The sequence below is a fragment of the Mesoplodon densirostris genome, chromosome 7, assembly GCF_025265405.1.
Source record: "Mesoplodon densirostris isolate mMesDen1 chromosome 7, mMesDen1 primary haplotype, whole genome shotgun sequence".
Taxonomy (NCBI): Eukaryota; Metazoa; Chordata; class Mammalia; order Artiodactyla; family Ziphiidae; genus Mesoplodon; species Mesoplodon densirostris.
Window position 1 is genome coordinate 62,121,736 of NC_082667.1, and position 21,625 is coordinate 62,143,360.

The following is a 21,625-nucleotide window of genomic DNA, read 5'->3' on the forward strand; positions in this document are numbered from 1 at the left end:
AGCTGTCAGTTCATATGCTTTAGGGATGTTGCCTTCGTTAGTACCATTGAAGATGCTAGGAAAAAGTTGACAGCAGAGTCCTTAACTGGGTCTCTAAAAAGTACCATCTTCACTGTATTATAGCTGCTAAAAATATGTTTCTTATATTAAATAGAACTGAGCTATAGTCCAAAAAGAACTCTATCCTGAGTTTATACAAATAACAGCCTATACAGGTCCTCTACTTTGTGTCCTAACAACTCACTATCAATAATCATTTTGCATCTCTCAAGAGTAACTCCATTTCCTTCCTTTTTCTAAAGATCTTGTCCAACTCAAGAGTCTAGTTTCCCTTCCTAGGAGTAATTACCCATTGAAACCACTCTTATCCTGTAGAATCTTATAAGGGTCCCTTCTCTATCATCCCCAAGCTCTCAATCTCCAATATTCTCATTCCAATAGGAGTGCTTTCTTTTAGCTGAATCAACTTATAAAAGATAAAGACAGAGAGAAAATACAAGGATATTCCTTATAGAGCATGACTTTTATTTTATTTGTATTATATAGGAGTTAAGTCTGGAGGCAGGGCTCTCTCCCTCCACCTTCAGGAGCTGGACTGTTGAGACCCAGGGCCCTCAGGTAGGCACCAACATAGTTGGCCAGGCAACTACTGGTACTTGTTGGCCAGAGCATTAGCCACAGCTTCTGTCAGCTTCTGCCAGGCAGCCTGCGTCTTTCGGTTAAATTCCTCGCTGAAGTGGGTTGCAAGACTATCAATATCATGTTGCCTAGAAGCTGGGGATAAAAAGAAGATAGTGCATAGTGAACAGAAGGTCTCAAGCTGCCCTTACAGCAAATAGATATAACATCCATTTCCTTCTTGCTAAGAGGTTGAGCAACTTTCATTGTCATGCTCCCACAAAAGTGCATCATTATATGCTTGACATTGGCTTCAGTGACTCCCAGCCCTGAACCCCCATTGTGTTCTATCCTTCTCTCATTTTCCCTGCCAACTTCCGACCCCACAGCATTGCTATGGATTGCTTCTCTCCTTTTTTAAAAGTAGGATTATAGTGCTGGGCTTGATACGCGTAGTCCAAGTCTTCAGATATTGCATACATTCAAATTGTTTGGACACCCATTTGACAAAGAATCCAGTGCTTTGTATACAAGAGCATTTCATCATTGCTGGAGTTGAGAGGAGGAGGGGCAAACCATGAAAAAGTCACTCTTACTTTGCTCTGCTTACTCCTGGTTCAAAGCTCAAGAACCATGCAGAAATGTGTTCATCGATTTTTATAGAAAATTTCAGTTATCAAAAGCAAGGTGTTCTTCTTCCTGGCTCAATTTGTATTCTCCAGGCCAAACTATTTAGCTCACTTTTGGCCAGTGTTCTTCACAACATTTATTTTTAAGAAATATCAGATGGCCAGTGGCCTCCACTGGTCATAGCATAATTAATTACTCTACTTGGTCTTACCTTTGACCTTAGGAACAGCCTAACTACCAAAATCAAGCTTTTTCCTGAAATATTACCTCCCAAAAATACCTCTATAGGATAAGACTTAAGTACCTGTGTTCCCTACTGTAACCACAGCACAGATACCTGGATGAAAGAACAAAGCACAAGCATGCCCAGAACTCACCCTGAAGTTCTCAGAATCCACATGCAGCTTGTCAAAGTGCAGCTCACTTAAATGTGCAAAGGTGCCCTTGAGGTTGTCCATGTGTTTAATGGCATTTTCAAAGGAGGTCAGCACCTTCCTACCATGGGCCTTGACCTTAGGTTTGCCCACTATCGCAGACTCAGAGTATAAGTTAGCAAAACTGTAAAAGAACCTCTGGGTCCATGGGTAGACAATCAGGAACCTATGGGATGATCATAGTCACAGAGCAGATGGGAAGTCAGAGTATGTAAGAAACCTGACCAATCCATCTTTCTGGAAAAATTTCTGCCTTTCTGCCCCCTGTCCTACCTGTGTCCAGTGCTTACCTTCCCAAGCTCTCACCATTTACAAGACATCATTCTGCTCTTCGGCCAGGGTATAGAAGAAGTCACAGCTCTTCTTGGTTACCAAAGCTATTAAAGCTTATATGGAGCTCATAATTTTATAGTTCTTGTAACCAAGAAAAAAGACCTCAATCCAGAATCTGTTTAGAAATAAGATAGGTAAGAACTCTGTAATTTAAAGAAAAATTGAGCATCACCCCATTGTTGTTGAGTTCTACCAATAATATATGTACTTGCCTGAATAATTTTTTTCACTCTGATTATATGGACAAGTGTCTCTGGCCAATGCATGTATCTATGCATTTGTATCAGAGAATATACAACTGGCTGTTGGGGAAATAGGTGTTCCTGTGTTCAGTGAAGAGAGTATTAGAATTCTCTTTGGCAATGGCTATGGAATAATGGAGTTGTCTCTTGTGTGCTGAATCCACACTCTCTGGCTGTGTGTAATGTTTCTTCATATCTAATCAGGCAGAGGCAATCTTCACTGAGAGTACTCCACACACCACTGCCACTGTGATCTAAGGTACTTTGGTCTCATGCATCCAAATAAGCATTTACAGGACTAGAAAAGGCACACTTGTAGTGGGAGAGGGAATGGTTCATTTTGTTTCTTTATTTCAGCATTTGTTTTCCTACATTTTGACCTCCAGAAAGCTGGTTTGTTTGTTTCTCCCTGAGATCAATCTTACAAATATATATACATATAATAATAAATAATCTCCATGTGTATTTACAGAGGTACTCTAAAATTTAAAGAGTTCAACCCAATATATTCAGTATATTATAGATGAATTTCTACTACTAGAAAATAAATCCTGTCTATTTGATATAGCAAGAGGCTTTTATCTATTCAGCTTTGAAAAGACTTAAATGTAAAATGTGGATAAGAATTACTAAGCTTCTGGAAGCTGTTTTACCATGACAGACATGATTATCTGTGAGCTCTCCATCCCAAGCTATGTTAATGTGAGCACTTTGGTACAGAGATATGAAGAAAAGAGTTTGAATTAATGCTAAAAGAATTTGCTTCAAGATAAGAGGTCAATGAAATAAAATAAAGAAGAGGGACCTATGACTACAGCTAGGAATCCCAGTCACACTCAGGTGTGGGTTTGGCCTGCCAGGGTGGATCCAGTCACTTGCTGTTTGGTGGCCCTGACCCCCATCTTCAGCAGAGTATGTGCACCCTGCAAGCCCCCAGACTCAGGGGCATCTGCAACTCTGAATGTCGTGGAATAACCACCCATCTTTCTAGGAAACCAGGCAACAATTCTGGAAGTTACCTCTAACTCCTGTTTTTCTCTCACCCTTTTTAGATAATCACTCTTTCTGAGCAGTTTACAATGATCTCTCTTTATAAATGCTGTAGCCAATCTGCATACGTTTCTCTCCTGATAACAGCAATCAATTTAACATTCCTAGGCAGCTTTCATCACTTTAAGCAGACAGTTCTTTAGTAAATCCCACAACCAGTTCTTTGGAGTTGACTTTAAAAAGAGTTATCCCTTGCTCTGACGTCCAACCCCTCCCATCCCTAGTCTATCCTCACAAGGTCTGTGACAAACCAGCTGCTTTTAGAAAATGTGTTCTTATAATTAGAATGGAATGACAATCCTTGCCTGGACTTTGCCATCTTAAGACCTGGCTTAATTTTCCTCTAAAGAATCTCCACTTTGGTGTTCTACCTCCACCCAGACCCTTTTCCTTCACAGAAGTCTTCTCTCAGACCCACTTAATCATCTGGTCCTGAGGAGTTCTTGTCTCATGACACACTTCCCCTCTCACCAGAACTCTCCCATATCTTTAACTTTAACTGGAAAAACTCACAAGTGTATGTTTCTTCCAAGTGTATATACCAAGCTTAACCCTTTATTGCTCTGTTTTTTATTTTCTTGTCAAAATCTCTACTTCATACAAAAATTTAATGGGGAGCTCACACACACACACACACACACACACACACACACACACACACACACCTCAACATATAATCCCTAAGGTTTTCACATATTTAAAAGCACATGCGAAAAGCAGAACTGAAGACAATTACAGGAGAAATCTTAGCAGAGCATTGCTACTACTACTACTACTGTTATTATTATTATTTAAAAAATAAAGCTATTTCTTGGTGATGCTACACTACTGGGCAGGGCCCTCAGTGATACATGTGGGCCAGAGAGTTCGCCAGTCCAGTCACCATCTTCCTCCAGGCAACCTGCACCTGGGGGGTGAATTCCATGTAAAAATGGTTTGCCAAGCCGATCACTAGCATGCCTCCCAGGAGCTGTGGAAGTGGAGAGAGACAACAGATGTGCCCAGTGAGCAGAGAGCTCCAGGCTGGCCTCTCAACTTCCACTTAGAACCCAGCAATGTCAACTTTTTGCAAAGTCTGGGGCCTTGCCTAGTCACTAAACACAGCTAGTTTGTTCTCCTTGATAGACTAGTACTTGACCATGATTTCACTCTTTCTATATTCTTAGCACCATCAACTTCATATTTAGTGGGTTTAAAAATAAAAACTCCTAGCTTTCTACTCCAGCCCACATGTTCCAGCTGTATCCCTCCCTCAGAGACACTTCGCCCCACTTCTGGACTTATAGGACATAAGTTTGAAATGGGTCTCTAGAAGCAATTCTGTACAAATGTCCAGCCAATGTATGAATAGCCTTAGCAATATATTTGTGAACTGTAGGTTCCTCCCTTATACAGAGCCAGCATATGCTTGCATAGACATTTCTCCTTGACTACTTTTTTCTGCCTCCAGGAGGGGAAAAATTGAAAAATAACAAGTAAAGACAAAGTTCCTTTCATACAATTATACTTTCCAATAGACACTTTCCTCATCTCTATACAAGCCTCTTCTAAAAGCCAATAGAGTCCAAACAGGTCCCTCTAGACTTCTAAGAGCACTGTTTAGGCCCAAATACGTTACCTCTTGGTGTTGGTCCAGTCCTCTGGAGTTTCTTTCCTTTCAGCATCAATATTTCCAAATGTTTCACCTCCCACAGCTATCCTTGATTGCTTTCCAAATTTGATTATATCACCCCTCTATTTTCTCATCTGTTTTTCTCATCTGTTCTCTCTCATGCAGACCTGTCATGCTGATTCCCCAAATTCAGGCTTTGAATTTGCCATTTTCTCACAAAATAACCTTTTATTTCCACCAAAGGTCAATCGGTTTCAATAACGATAACTATCCTTACAGCTAAATTTTTTAAAAAGTATTATCATTCATAACAAAAGATCACATATATTTATGAATACATATATGTATATAATGTAGATAGGTAGAATTTATAGAGGACATAAATGCTACCACTAAAGGAAAGGAATTATACAGAAAGTTAATTATCTTTTTTTAGAGAAAGATAAAGAGAGCTTATGTTCCAAGTAGTGAACTAAAGATGTGAGATCTATTAATTTATTTAATTCTCATAAAATAGTCTTTGATAAACATGATCAGTGAATGAGGGTTTAATGTATTTAGTAATGTATCTCAGGTCATAGAGCTAGCAGGATGCTCAGTGAGTTCTTAGGTCTTAGGGATGGCTCTCCATTAGTATAATCGACAATACTGGGGAAAGGCCAGGCAAGGGTCCTTGACTTGTGCTCTGAGAAACACATTTCATCTCAGTACAGCTGACCAAAAACTATGTTTCTTACATTAAATAAAATTAACTATAATGTTTTGTCAAACATTTATTCCCATGGGTTCTCAAATGTTCATTCAGTAACTATTTGTTGAATGACTATGATCATAATTGTTCTATGTACTGGGGATTTAAGATAGACAAAGAAGAAGAAAACCTTCCTCTTAAGATTTATAATTTGGGGGTGGAAGATACAGAAAATGAATAAGAAAACCAATCAACAAAATAATTCCCCTTATTATCATTTGCTATGAAGAAAATTAATATCTGGAATTAATGAGAGAGGGACACAATTACATCAGGGATAGTCTCTCTAAGGAGGTAGTAGTTGAGATGGGGCCAGATGGAAAGAAGGAATCTGCCATGGGAAAGTATTGAGATAGAGATTCTGAAAGATGGAATAGTGAATCCAAATCTCTGAGGAAGCAAACCTTTGGTATGCTAGAGATAGGAAAAATGGGCTAGTGTGGCTCATATATAAATAGTAGAAATGAGAATGGCAAAAAATATTGTTGCAGAGAAAGCATAAACCTAATAACTTAGAACTTCTCTTCAGCGGTAGAGAGTAAGAAGCCAAGGTGGGATTTTAATCCTGGTAACGACATACTCTGTAAACCCTCTGACTCGTAGCTAAATGAACATTCCAAGCATATTCTGTTTATCACATTGTTTTACTCAGGTGCCTTTTATTGCCTAACAACAAAAATTAGACATCCTTTCTGACCATCTACTGTATGCGTATGTGTACGCATGTGTGTGTGTGTTAATTATGAATTTGTTTTCCATTAAGCTGTCTTGAACTGGCAAAATCTAGATCTAAATTTATATCCCTAAGGGATAAAGAATGAATCTTCTGCTCACCATTTCGTCATCACCATCCCTGACCCCTTGACATTCATAGAATAATAGTTGAGGGGCAAGAAAGATGGAAAGAAACTGATTGATTAAAAATGTACCTTGCTCTCATTTGTTGACTGGTTAACTGGCTGGGTTAAATGGTTTAGTGCCATGAAGAGCCTCTGTTTACTCTGTTTAGGGGAAAAATGAGAGTCTATGGGACCCAGAGAGACCAGTGCTGTTGACAACATGCAACAATGTAATCACTGGTCTCTCATCCCCATTGTGGAGACTAAAGGCCAAATTAGAAGGTAATTCACAGAACATGTTGTGATCAATGTGTGGGAGCAATGAAATGCTTAATAGAGTTAAATTTGCCAAGAAATGATACTCTAACTTGTAAAGTGTGACGATCTTAACCTTTGATAGGACAGTTTGACTCAAAGCCTGAAGGTCATGATTCCCTCACCAGCCTGGCAATAACTCCCTCAAGAATGATTCAGTTAATGCCATTCTTACATGAAAGTCCCCAAGTCATTGCAGGCCTCTTCTCAATAGATCCAGGCTGAGAGCTTTCAATCATCTCTCATCACTTCCTTCCTTCTCATCCACCCCAGCCAATCAGAAAACATGTCCTCCTCGCTCTCCCCTTGTTCATCCTTCACTTTTTGCAGACCTCCCTGCTCTTCTTGGGTGGAGGTCATTATGTCTGTTCTTCTCAATTAGCATCCATGTCTAGACTCTGCAATTTTTAATTCATTTTGTGTGCATTAAGCAGATGACTCTCCCCCCAAATCCTATCCCTTGGGTCATTTAAAGTTCTAAGAATATTTATTGTTTACTCTTGCCACTATCATAGTAATAGCTTTTCTTTTAATATTCAAGGCCTTGCATTATCTAGTCTTTCCTAACCCTCCACCTATGTCTTCCTCTCTCCTTTACTTCCAGAGAGTCACTTTCATGCACGTTACCAAGCCCAGGCTTGCTAGTCTTAGACTATGCACCTTTGTTAGTATCTTATCTTATCTCCTACACTAAGTCTTGGTCATCACCCGCCCCCCATTCACATACTGTCTTAATTCTAGCTTTATTTTAGTGCATGTTACATTCAATCAGTATATGATGCACAATGACTTCAAGTGTCTTAGCCTTGGCTTTTTTCAGGCACTGCTTACTACCTCGTTTCTTCCCCCTACAATAAGTTTTTGCCACACTGTCCTGTAAGTCCCTGCCCACTTAACTAACCATTTCCCACCCCAGAAAACTCCTTTCTGCATCTTGGCATCCTCTCAATCATCCTGAATCCTCCCAGGACGTCTGTCTTCTGTTGATGAGTCCACACACACTTCTCAAAGGGCTCTTCTTACGTCTCTCCCCACCCCTCAGCCAATGAACCTTTTCTCCTTTAACACAAGAGTAAATGATGGAGAAGATACAATATTAATTTTTGATCACTGAATAGAATGTACTTTATTAAACAGAAGCTGGGCTCTCAAGGCCAAACCCCAGTCCCCATGTGCAGAAGGAAGGCATTGGGGACAAAAAATGGTGAACTAAAAAGAGAATTCAGTGGTACTTGTGGGCCAGAGCAGTGGCAACACCAGCCACCAGCTTCTGCCAAGCAGCCTGCAACTCAGGGGTGAATTCTCTGCCAAAGTGAGAAGCCAGAATAATCACCATCACGTTGCCCAGGAGCTGTTAGGTGAGAGACAAAATGACAATTAGATATGTTGAGTAGAATTTTCCTAAAAGAGTTGCAGAAAATAATGGCTTAATACTTACACCCACTCCCAACTCCACATCGTAAACTGTTCCGTGGTTTGTATCTGTGCAATAAACTCTGATAAGCTAGTTCTTAAATTTTATTTAAATTCTATGAGCCCTCCATTCAACATTCTGTCTACCTGTATCTCCTCACTCTCTCCCATTTCACCATTTTTATTTGCCTCTCTCCCTCCCTCTCACATTTACCAGTTGTCTAATCCTTGTAATCATAGGATTTCAGGGCTGCATAGGTTCTTAGAGTGAGTTTAGTAAAGTCTCCAACCTATGCAGGAATAAGCCTCCACTTAGTCCCAATATTGATGGGTAATTTAATATATTTAGAGAATTGATTGATATTTCTTTGAGACAATCTGCCTAAAAATTATTCTCCCAAATATCTTCCTAAACTTCAGTCATCAGGAGCCACATAAAATAAGACATTTCTCTTTCCTTGAGACAGATTTTCACCTACCAAAAACCAGATTCCATTCTGCCTTGAACAAGTCTGTTATTCTTTGATATTCTCTAGGGTAAACAAATCCAGTTCTAACAAAAGTCCCCGAAAAGTTTTAAGCAAACTCAGGCTTAAAAGGGCTAGTAGCCCTTTAGTGTCACTAGTCCCGAATCAAGGTGCTCTTGGTATGTCCACTGGAATTCTACCCTCTTAACACCAACTTTGATCTATGATTTCTGAGATCTTTGCTAGTCTTTGCAACCAAAGACTCAACTTCCATTATTATTCCAAAGTAAAAAGCATAAAAAGAACACATGACCATTTCCTGAACTCACCCTGAAGTTCTCAGGATCCACGTGCAGCTTGTCACAGTGCAGCTCACTCAGCTTAGCAAAGGCGCCCTTGAGGTTGTCCATGTTCTTAACAGCATCTCCAAAGGATGTCAGCACCTTCTTGCCATGGGCCTTGACCTTGGGGTTTCCCATTATGGCAGAGGGAGAGGACAGGTTGCCAAAGCTGTCAAAGAACCTCTGCGTCCAGGGGTAGACAACCAGGAGCCTATGAGATGAGACCATAACAGATGGAAAATCAGTGACTCGAAAAGTTTGAAGAGTTTCCTGGTCAATTTACCAGGCTCATATTCACCATCCTCCCCCATGAAGTCCAGTTGCTACCTGCCCAGAGCCTCGCCTCCAGCCTCTTCCACATTCACTTTGCCCCACAGGCCAGTGATAGCAGCCTTCTCCTCAGCAGTAAAATGCACCATGATGTCAGGTCTTGAAGCTTACTGGTGATCACAGAAGTGTCAGAAGCAAGTCTGTGCTGCTGCTGGAAGGTGTGGCCTTTTATTCTTTACTGCTGAACTTCTGGCCCTTTGTTCCCCCTAATCCTTTAAAGTCATTGGTCAAGGCTGAGCTGTGTCCCTCAGGGGTGGAGTCAGGTCAGGAAATGGTCAGCAAGGAAGATGTATATTGAGTATGTGATAATGTGTTGGTTCCTGAAACATCCTTCTTTTGTTGGCTCCTCCTCCATCCTCAACACAATTTTTCATTCATTCTCTCTTTTCACCCTCTTCTCTCTCCATGTCATCCTCCACGATGACATACATGTCTCCCGTTCTCTTTATCCCAGAAAGACCCATAGAAGGCAGTTAAGCCCAAGATAGAGTTCCAGTCAAACCAGGTTTAATATTTTGGTTAAGGATGGTGAGATGGTGACAGGGACAAAGACACAGTCAAGAAAAAAAAAAAAATTGTTGACACAGAACCTCAGCCAGTTCTAGCTCTCTTGAGGAGTGGATTATAGCCAAGCTCTGGATTTTAGTTTTCTAAGGGAGACAAAGCATATACATGGTTACTTCAGGAAGCTGAATGGAGATGCAAGGGATCTACAATAGAACTAAGACCTCAATCCCAAAGTAAAATAATCAAAGATTATTTCATAGAGAGAACAGGTAGAATAAGCTTACATCCTGTGCTTCCAGGGAACTCTCTCTCTGTCCATTTCTCTATGACAACAAGGGAAACTGTCTACTCTGGAGATATTGCCCTGAGTGCTCTTCTTGATTTTCTGTACTTATTTATACCAGCGAGGTTGCTAAGGAGTCTGAAATTATTTAAAACCAGGACTAGTGATCAAACTGAGGAATAGATGAATTGATATGATAGGTTAGCAGTTGAAGTATGTTTAATGTTTGTTGAAGCCATCAGTTCAGGAGACTTCAAGTTTCCCTAGTGTCCTTATTTTTTGTTTTCTTTTGTATTTTGATGTCCCTGTTGGCTCTGGTTTTCCCAAAGAACACATCATCATGAAATAGGTTATGTACCTTGCAACTTTTCCAGCTGCAATCCTCTGTTATTATACTGGAGTCCTGTTGATATAGTGATAAGGAATGGTGGAGGAGAAGCCATCTATAATTGTATAATTAAAAATCAGCCTTCAGTGGACCAGTTTTCCTGGGCTGTGACCTTCACAAGTGTTTCTTAGCTTATTCCCCCCTTAAGAAAGATAGGAAACACTCCCTGGGCTAGACTATATAACCTAGGATGACAGAATTCTAGGTTGAGAGAGAAGACATTTGATCACTGAAGTAGAGGACCAATGAAAGGACAAGAAGTATCTGGCTACTCAGTGAAGAATAACCCTTGTATGAATAAGAGTTTTATTTATTTACTTATTTATTTTTAAGTATAGTTGATTTACAATGTTGTGTTAGTTTCAGGTGTACAACAAAGTGATTCAGTTTTATATATATATATATATATATTTCAGATTCTTTTCCCTTATAGGCTATTACAAAATATTGAGTATTTTTCCCTGTGCTATATGGTAGGTCCTTGTTGTTTATCTATTCAATATATAGTAGTATGTTTAAGTTAATCCCAAACTCTGGTAACCATAAGTTTGTTTTCCATGTCTGTGGGTCTATTTCTGTGTTGTATGTAAGTTCATTTGTATCATTTTTTTTAGATTCCACATATAAGCGATGTCATATGATATTTGTCTTTCTCTGTCTGGCTTACTTCACTTAATATGATAATCTTTAAGTGCATCCATGTTGCTGCAAATGGCATTATTTCATTCTATTTTATGGCTGAGTAATATTCCATTGTATATAAGTACCACACCTCTTTATCCATTCATCTGTCAATAGACATGAAGGTTGCTTCTATGTCTTGGCTATTGTACATAGTGCTGCTACAAACATAGGGGTGCATGTGTCTTTTTAAATTACGGATGATTTTTTAATCAGTAGAGATAGGGTTCTAGGTTTCCAAGGCAAATTTGTATAGATCCACAGTGTGAGTACAATGACCCTTCCCTTAGACCTTGGGTATGAGGATCAGACATTGTCAAAGCCCAGGGAATAAGAAACAGGCTGCACAAGACCAAGAGTTTGGGAAACGAACCTCACCTGAAGCAGACAGTATAAGTATGTTCCATTCTCCTTCCAGTTCAGAGTGTGGACACAAGGCTTCTCTTAAATTCAGAGTGTGCGGTTGATCTCCTTTCTCCTCCCTTATACCCATTTCAGGGCTCATATATCCTTCTCTAGTAACAGCCTTTGGGAAAAGAACTGGCTTGCCTCCAAGGATCTGGCCCATCCCTTGCTTTCTTATTACTAAAGATTGTGGGAAAAAGCTTCAAGAAATGTTACAGTGTTGAAAGACAGCATGTCTGTAACTCAGTTCAAGGCTTATGAATTCTGATTCTGAAGTCACTTAAGCTGAATATAATTTCATTTTTGCTTAGGTGCTTGTTGATTCAAGCTCAATTATCTCAGCTGCTCATTTTGAAGTATTTTATTTATTTCTCCTGTGAAATACCATGATTATTGTCTCTTTTTCCTAGATGAAAAACCCAAAGTTTAGAGAGATAAATGACATGATTATCCATGATACATCAGAAAGATTAAATGGTCAGAAAAAAGAAAAAACTAAGAGTATTCATTTATTGCCTATAAATTAAAATTAATAAAATAAAAATATTATCTCTTAAGGTATTTAAATGAAAAGTTTTAAAAGAAACTTCAAAATTTGTTAAAGATTAACTCCTGCCTCTTAGGGTATCCTGTGGCATTTGTACTTTGGTAAACTCTATGCAGGATTTTAAGAAAGATGTAAGATGCCTCTTTTTAGCAAGGAAAAATAAAATATTTCCTTAAATCTTGCTAGCTCATTTATGACATATATACTAATCCTGTGAGTCAAATACTGTATTATCTTTAGGTGCTATTAGTATGGAGGATTGTATAAATTACATCGTTAATAGATAAAATAAGTCTTTGATTACATTTCTTCATAATATTAGCTGAGAAAAAATCCTTCAAAAGTTATTCTTTACCACAAATGAGTTTTTTTCTATTTTTTATTTTAAAATTGGAAAATTATGGACTGGGTTTATAAACCACCGAAGGTACAAAAAAAGCTGCTTAGGTTCTTGATTAGTGAAGCTATAAGTTAGTCTGCTTTCATTATGCATCTCAATTTATCTTCTTATAGCAGAAATAGATGGGATAAAAGTCCTATTAAGTGTTGCATTAGTCTAGAATAAATTGCGTACCACAAGTAGCAGGAAATTCTAATGGCTGCCATGCAGGGAGTCAATGAATATCTTCTGTTATGATTGCAAAGAATGAGAGAATAGACCACGACCACTGGTCAAGCAACACTACTGCTTTGTAATCACTGGGCCTCTGCATCATGTCTCACAAAGGTTGCAGGTGACTGTGAACCCAAGCTGGGTCTCATTCTCAGAGGGATTTCTTTTGTTGGAGGCTTATAGCATGGACATCGATGGTTTGACTGACCTCTGGGACCACTGTGACTAAGGCATAGCCAGAGATGCATGTGAGTGGTAATTAAGCAAGAGGAATCTTCACTGGGAAGAGGGAATGGAAAGGCAGAACCAGCCAGTTATTGTACACTTGTCTACACGATGAACCTTGAAGGTTAAAGCTGGAATCTGGCAACTTACAAAAGTCAGAAACTTCCCATATTCCCATTTTATAACTTCACTTTCTTGGCTTCCTTGATGCTTTTTGACCTTAAGCAAAGTTGCCTTCATTTATTTTTATGATTAATTTTTTGAGAAATTCCTGTTTTTTATGTTCAGTTTAAATAGTATTGCCTAGTGTATTCTATGAACTAAGACAACTCTGAATAGTTAGAAGGAATGACACTATCATTAGAGCCAGTGCTTGCTAATCTTCCTTCCCTCTACCCCACTACTATAGCTCATTGGTCCATATCTCATGGTTCTTACTCAAGACTTTAGTCAAGTAGTAATTTACAAACTTTGCTCATATGTAGTAGCTCTGAAGCACACATAAACTCAATATTTAAATTTCTACCTACGATTGATTCAAATGAGATTCTTCTAGGTATAGGGCTTAGAATTCTGTGTCCCAAGATTGGGAAGTCCTTGACTTGATGACTTAGAATTTCGAAAAGTTAATGGCTTTTTTTTTTTTTTGCCTAGTCACGTTATCTTCAGTACTTTGGATACTCAATACTGAAGCTATAGCATAGCATGTTTCTTGAATAAAAAATCTGCATCTATCAAACAGTATAAATTTGAGGTTTGATAACTATGCAGGCCTTAAATGGAAGCAGTATGGTTAGATCCCACCCATTAACAAGATCATCTACCATGAGGAATTATGAGAAACTAGGATCCTTTGACCTAGTGAGGGCAGTTAATGATCACTCCTCTCCCAAACCCCTTTCAGCCTTTGCTAATTCTAGCCCCAGAAGGGCTCCTTCTGAAACCAAATTTTCACAACCCCCATCTTACTGAATCTGAGGCATCTCTGAGGGAAAGGAAAACTTCTTAGATTCCTAGACCAACAAGCTACTGTAGCCCTTCTCTCTACTCCAGCCCCATTTAGGCATTAATGTCAGCAGTTATTTCCTGCACCTGTTTTGTTTTTTGTTTGTTGGTTTGTTTTCCTTTCCCTTCCCTTTTCCCTTCCCCTTCTTCTTCTTCTCCTTCTTCTTCTTCTCCTCCTCCTCCTCCCTCTTCTTCTTCTTCTTCTGTGTATTCATTTGTTTTCTGGGGTTTGGGTGTGCATTTATTTTATTTTGGTTTGTTTTTAATTAACAGAGGTAGACAGATCCAGTGTTTTTTTCCTTCTGGGGACTTGGGCTGGTGATAGCTGGGTGGGGTCAGAAACTGTGAGCTTAGATAGGAGCTCAGGACTACACAGAGCTGTGGCAGAGAAGAGGACTAGCTAAAGAAGTGAAAGCCAAAGTGTTTTTCTTACTGGCTTCAAAGACTCTATTCTTGGTTTTTATACAAGTAGACAAGTGAAAAAGATTTTGGGTTAGTGTTTGGGGGTCTTGTATGGTTAACTGTTTAGAAATGCCTGATAAATATGCTCTGTGTAAAATATATTTGTGTGCATGTGTGTGTGTGTGTAGAAATATGTGAGTATTATCAAAATATGAAGGCAACAGTGACTAGATAATACGCAAGACCTCAAAAGACGGGAACAAATCTCACCCTAATTTCAGTTGCTATTAAAAATAAATTTAGTGATAAAAAAGAGAGACTCAAAGTCACCTGAAAGAAACAGAATGACTCCCAGGCCAGAAGCTCTTAACTATGATTATAGTTAGATTATAATCTATGGAATGTTCTGATGTATAAAGAGAAGTGTATTAATCATTAGACAGTTGACCAACAAGGAAAGTATAGGAAAAAGAATGTTGCTCTGTTGGCTCAGAATCTAGAGATGTTTTGAACCTCACATAACATTTATGTCCAGACCAAACTTATCCTTCCCATGAAGATGGATGAACAAGCTATGTCTGACCGTAGTGGCAAGATGCTTACTTAGCATGCTTGAATCCAGCTGCTTGCTTTGGAACAGTTTGTTTCCTCTACTTTTACTTGATTGATATAAGGAAAGAATGTATTGCTCACAAAGACATGAGTATTCAAGTTATAAATCTCAATGTAAATGGATAAATAAGTACACAGGTTTCTATTTTTAGGTTTGTGTGCCTTTCATTTTAACAAGAATAAGACTTTAAGAGTCAATCTCAGCCTACAGAAGAAATGGGCCACATCCTAGAACTAAGTAATTCGATCAAGGTCCTGGTTGCTGAGGTCTAAATAGATCTAGTTGGCATTACCTCTTTTGGCATTATTACACTGTATATCTTGGTATGTGTGTAGCGGTGGGTGTATGTGTATATGTCTTTGTAATGATAGATGTATGTGTTTGGCTCTTCAGTTGTTCATTCAATACTGCAAAAGTTCTAAGAGTACAGGAGCAAAACAAAACAAAACCTTTTCATGGAGTTGATAGTAAAAGAAGTGAAACAATAAGTAAATAAATAAAATGTATGGTATATGCCAAATGATGTTAAGTGCTATGGAGGAAAAGAACACTGGAATGAAGGATAGAGTTTGATGGGGACAAGGGTGGAAGGGTATTACTACTTTAAAATGTGTGGTAGGGATTTCTTCACTATAAGGGGACACTTGAGAAGACACTGACAGATGATAAATAGCCACTGCATGTGGATTAAATGTTTAAGACATAGGAATTACAAATATAAGTATCTTAAAGTGGGAAGATGCTTAGAATTTTCTGGAATTGAAAATAAGGCCAATATAGGAGCAGACTGAGAGGGAGAGTAGAAGTGCTCATTGTGGAGGTGCTAATCTATAAAATTTGTGACAATAATAATACCTGTATCATAGAGTTGTAAGAAAAAGCATATATATATTTATAAACATATATGTATACATATTATATCTGCACATGTTATATATATACATACATATACACCTATATTTACAGATACTCATATATACATGCACATATATACATACACATATATGTGCGTATGTGCCAACAAACATTGGCAATTGTTGTTATTGTAGGAAATTGTTATGGTAGGAAATTTGGTTTTATTATGATTGATGCAGGAAACTATCAGAGACCTTTGGACAAAGAGGTTACCATACATGATTTACACTTTTACAAGTGTGCTTTGGCTGCAGTATTGGGAAGACACTGTCCGGTGACAGTTGTAGAAAGAGAAGGATCAATTAGGACTCTGCAGTAAGAGTTCAGGTAGAGATTATAGTGCCTTACACGAGGGTGGTAGCAATGCGGGTGGTAACAAGGGGTCAGACTGTAAATAAATGTTTAAAGTAATGCCAAATGGATTTTCTAACAGGATGTGGAATTTGGGAGGTGCTTTTGTTTGTGTGTGCACACGTGTATGCCCATGCTCTTGTACATGTTAATTTCTGAATGTGCGTATATGTCAGTGTGAGGATTTGGAAGCTGAACAAGTAGAGTCTTTATGTTGAGTTTTGTCAGTTCCTTTGTTCAGCACACTAACTGCCTCAGAATTCTTGCTTTAAAATGAAGATGGTGGAAGGGTAAGTAGGAAAATCAGAAAATATCTCACATGTCAGAACTTTACCCAAAGTGACGTGAAGACTGCATCTCTTGGGTGCTGAGCAGAGGCTTATAAGGTAAGACATTTTCCCATGACAGTGGTAGCACCAAGACTGGCCTTAGATGTTTCCTTAAGTTGAGGGTCCCCAAGTGGCATCCCTAGTCATGACCAGCATGTGAGTGTGGGCCCTCTAAGAGTACAGAGCCTTTGTCAGCAGATGTCTGGGGGTGCCCTAAAATGCTGAACAATGTTTTCCTTTTCCTCTGTTTCATGCCTCTCTCTTTCATCATCATATCTCAGTCCTTACCTACAGGACACTGCAAAGTAGGTGTGCAGTATCTGGAATCTTAAAAAGGTGAGACCTGGAAAAATTATTTAGTCATCCAGCCCTGCCACATCTTTATATACACGAGGAAACTGTATATAAAGGTTCTGTCCTGAGTTATATGGTGCATAAGAAAGGGTCAGGGATCTCACTAGCAAAGGTCTTATGCTTCTAATTACTCTGATCACATTTGATTAATGACTATATATTTTGTGAAATTAAAAATCCATACACATGTACTTATAAGGTTTTTTTTTCCTGCTTCTAGGTGTGAGAGACTACCTGCAAGATGATTATTAGATGAACAACAACTGATCATTCTATGGCATTTATGGGATGGCCAGAAATACACTTTTAAATCCAACGGGAATATATTCTAGGACATGTCACATTCTGCCTCGGTATCCCTCTCTCTTCATTATGTTGGTTGGAGTTACAGTCAGGCAGTCAACTTCTCCTTTCTTGTCATCTGTCCTGTAAGCCTCCTGCTGGGGACCCAGATAGCAGTCATCATGCAGGGGCTGAGAACATCTGGCCATACACCCTAAGCCTCAGCATGACTCAGCATGACTCAGCATGGCTGTGTTGGGGCCAGATCCTGGCCTATAAGGCTATGCAGACCAAGAAGATAGGGAGCAGGGCATTGACTCAGAATGGGGCCCAGCATAAATGTCTATGCTTAGACTATGGGAAGGCAGCAGCGGAGGCTTAGACAAAAATGAAATATGAATTAAGGGGAAATTGGAGCTTATTTAATTGGAGATAAGGTGGCTGAAGGGGATAGAGGGGCCTGGACTTGTAGGCAAGACAGTCATCTAGTAAATGTTTTTGGAGTAGCTGCTATGTGCTAGACGCTAATTTCAGTGCTTGAATCATAAATAAGAATAAGACATGTATCTTGCCTTCCAGGAGTCCTAGTCAAAAACAATAGTTAATTATATACAATATTTTTCATACTTAATAGAGGTATATTCAGGAGGGGAAATGTATGACTCTCTTAAGTCTGGAATCTTTTTAGGGAGTAAATAATATACCAAAAGATCTTACAGGATTAAAGAAATGTAAGCTGGGTCTTGAGAGATGAATGGATTTTTCATAATGGAGAATACCTGTTCTCCAACGCTCTTTAGGCAAGGTGTATAGAACTAGCTAGAATACAGTGAGACAAATTGATTTAACCTTAGAGAGGAGCCCCCCTGGTGCATGGTCACAGAAAGAGACCTCATCACTCACCACAATAAACTCTCCCCTCCTCCTCTCTTCTACATCAGAGGTTTCGTAAGTCTATTGAGGTCAGGAAAATCACAGAAAGGAATAGGGTGTCAGGGTCTTCAATGAATACAAGCCCATTCCTGATCAAATAGGGCTGACAATGCTTTAGCCAAATGTTGCCATGAGGAATTGGGAGAGGCTCAGTGATCCCAACACCACCTACTTCTTATGTAACCTTGGGCAAGTTTCTTAATGTCTCCATGTCTCTGAAATATAGGATGGTAACATGACTTAGCTCATAGGATAAATCATGACAATTTATTTAGTTTATTATGTAAAGAGATAGAGATACAATATATGCTCATTAAGTATTATCTGTTGTTATAGTATTATAATAAGTATTTACATCATATAACTATTAGAGTCACATCTTATGTCCAAAGGATGATTAGAAATACAGATATTTTGAATCATTTCTTTTTTATTTTTTTCTTTTTTAAATAAAAATCATACATGTGTAAAGTGTATAACATGATGATTTGAAAGCCACAAGCCAAACTTGTGGCTTGGCCAAGGGTAAAGAGGTCATTTGGGCCACTATAGACCTCCAGTGTTCTCGGGGACCTATACATAACCTACAATCCAACAATCTCTGTAGTCCAAGCTGGAGCCTCTTTTTATTCTGAACTTGTTTCCAATTTTTTTCTTTAATTCATTCTCTTTCAGACTTTCTTATGGAGACACACCCATGTTGAGGATGTATGGTCTGCAGTTATGACTTGAACCCTAATCTCCAATATCCAAGGTATAAAATTGGGGAACAGGGGCAGTTTAATCTGCTTCTATTTCTTGGGTCAACAGTAGATGTCTGTGTTGGTGTTTTGTTGTAGGAAGAGCACAGTCTTTAGCAGCAGCAGAACTGGGCCTACATCTTAACCTCACTACTTACTAGCTCTATGAGCTTGGACAGGTTATTTCATCTCTTTGACCCTCAAGTCCCCCACGCTTAAAAAGAGACAGTGTAATGTAGACAGCTGGAGAGCTTGGACCACCTGGGTTTAGATTACAAATTGGCTACTTATTCAAGAAATTGTCTTACATTTTCTGCACCTTGGCTTCCTCATCAGTTGAGAAACATTAATGGACTTCTGAATATTGGTATGAGGATAAACTAATTCATATATGAACTTAAATTATATCTTAGTATATACTAAATACTCAAGAAACATCACTTATCATTAGCATGAATTACAACATGTTTCATGATATATACTTCACAGAACTACCATATTAAATGAGACTATTTAAATACCCTAGAATGGCACCTGACATATAGAAAGATTTCAGTAAGTATTAATTCCCATCCTCTTTTAACTTTTCTCTAGTCTAAATCTCCTCTGTTTTTTCAAATATTTTTCTTGTGGTCTCTAGTTCCTTAATCATCTTGTTTCCTGTTCAACTTCTGGTCAGATTCTTAGTGGATCTCTTATGCTTCAGAATGTGAAGAGAGGTTTTCTTAAAGTGCAAACTTGCTGTCATCTGCCTTCATCTGCACCTGTGGCTTTAGGTGTTTCAGCCTTAAAGCTAAGCTCTGGACTTTGACCACAGTACCTGGGAAGATAGCCCTCCTGAGGGAGGGGAAGGCTCCTCTCACACGACATCTCAGGCCATTGTTAAATGATATATTGGGCTTTGAGAGTCTCTACATATTTAAGAGTGATTGGTGTTATTTTCTAGAACTTACCTGCTGCTTTGAGACATCTGGTCCCTAGGGAACCCATAGCTCTGGCCTGAATTGCTGTTACTGGTCCAGACAGTGTGTATCTCTTTTGATCCTCCATAACCCCATAAGATAGATGTAATTATTACTCTTATTTTACAGATGTCAGGACTAAGTTCTTTGCCCCTAGTTGAGGGAATGGGGAGTCTCACGTGGTGGTAAAATGTAAATTGCTGCTATGCTGTGCCTCCCTCCCCTTTCCTGTGCTCGTTTCTGTACTCAGTCTATCTGCCCTGAGACTCATGGCTCCACCCGGAGCTGCCAACTTGCCCTAAGCACCTATCTGAGCCCACAGACCTGTAGCCCTTCTGGACTCTGATAGCCGGTAGCTAGCCTTGGCCCTGCCCTCTCTGTGATCTCTGATAGACACATCTTGCACCCCAGCTCCTAGTGTCCCCATGGGGACCTCGGGTTTGCTGAGTCAAAGTTCGCTGAAGTTCAAGCCCTAAGAAACTCCTGCTCCCAAAGTTATAGTCAAGGACCTCTCCATGCCTGCCTCCTTCAACCAGAGCCCTGGGCCCTGCTTTCCTAGGCCTACCCATCTAATGCTGCTCAACAGTGCAGCAAAGGGCTTGTGAGCAGTAGATCCAGTGTCTGACTTTGGGTCCAAGAACTAACATTGTCTCTTACATGTCTGACCTTAGGCAAATTCTTTGATTCCTCTGAGCTTAGTCTTGTCATCTAAAAACAGGGATAATAATTGTATCCATCTTATGGAGTTAGTATGAGGTTGGAAAGAAATATGACACACTGTCTGTGAAGCAGTAGCTTGTTTAATTAGACTTTAGAAAAGTTCTCAAAATATAGTAGTAGATTTTACCATCCATTAGTCCTGTCCAGCTTCTCCCACACTCTCCTACTCACTCTCTCTCTCTTTATTCTCCCATATTCCTCTTCATTCTCTCTTACTTATAGTGATGTTGGATATTTAGAATGGGATTTCAGGATAAGCCATTAACAAGCAAAGTATTTCTTGAAGGAGCCATACTTATCCAATGGATCATCTCAGCAGGGTTCAGGGAGAGGAGGGAGGATCAAGGTCAACAGCAGGAGCCAAGGAAGGAACCCTGGGCAACTGGATTCAGAAAACTGAGAGTAAGAAGCTGAGGACCAGTTTCTGGATGTTGGGAGAGTCTCCTCATGGGAAACTCCTTCAACTAAGAGGGGCACAGACTGGGAAGAACAGTTTCTGGATGGAGGTGAGGACATTCTGATAGGACAGTTTGAAGGGCTCTGGAGGTTTGGAGCAGGGGGCTCCCTGTCACATGAAGGATACCAGTTCCATGTGGGCACTGGGTCTCTTTCCTATGCATGTCCTATGAGCTTCCTGATTTTCAGCCAGGCTTCACAAAGCCCTAAATTCCCATCTGCTGGAGCCCTGAATGGGGAGAGAATGTTGTGGTTTTCACTTCACTTGGAACTCTTTCTAGCTCTGGTTCCCAGTTTGCCTCAAGACATCCCCTTGATAGTGTGATTCATCCAATCAAGAAGTGTGGGGAGGGGCTTCCCTGGTGGCGCAGTGGTTGAGAGTCCGCCTGCCGATGCGGGGGACACGGGTTCGTGCCCCGATCCCGGAAGATCCCACATGCCGCGGAGCGGCTGGGCCCGCGAGCCATGGCCGCGGAGCCTGTGTGTCCGGAGCCTGTGCTCCGCAACGGGAGAGGCCACAGCAGTGAGAGGCCCGCGTA

General features: G+C 39.7%; 3 protein-coding genes across 3 annotated transcripts in view; all 3 read right to left on the reverse strand.

The window, feature by feature from the left end:
* LOC132494182 (olfactory receptor 51F2-like) overlaps positions 1 to 21,625 on the reverse strand; it is a 97,027-nt gene that overhangs the window by 59,238 nt on the left and 16,164 nt on the right.
* Positions 647 to 7,184, reverse strand: LOC132493209 (hemoglobin subunit epsilon-4-like). Its single transcript, XM_060103529.1, is given in 6 exon segments — positions 647 to 741; positions 744 to 774; positions 1,626 to 1,848; positions 1,973 to 1,995; positions 4,555 to 4,581; positions 7,074 to 7,184. Coding segments are annotated over 6 exon segments (510 nt in total).
* On the reverse strand, positions 8,047 to 9,467 carry LOC132492995 (hemoglobin subunit epsilon-1). The gene is made up of 3 exons (XM_060102996.1): positions 9,373 to 9,467; positions 9,034 to 9,256; positions 8,047 to 8,175 (listed from the first exon to the last, which is right to left on the reverse strand). The coding sequence occupies exons 1-3, from the start codon at positions 9,462 to 9,464 to the stop codon at positions 8,047 to 8,049; spliced, it is 444 nt and encodes a 147-aa protein (XP_059958979.1). The 5' UTR covers positions 9,465 to 9,467.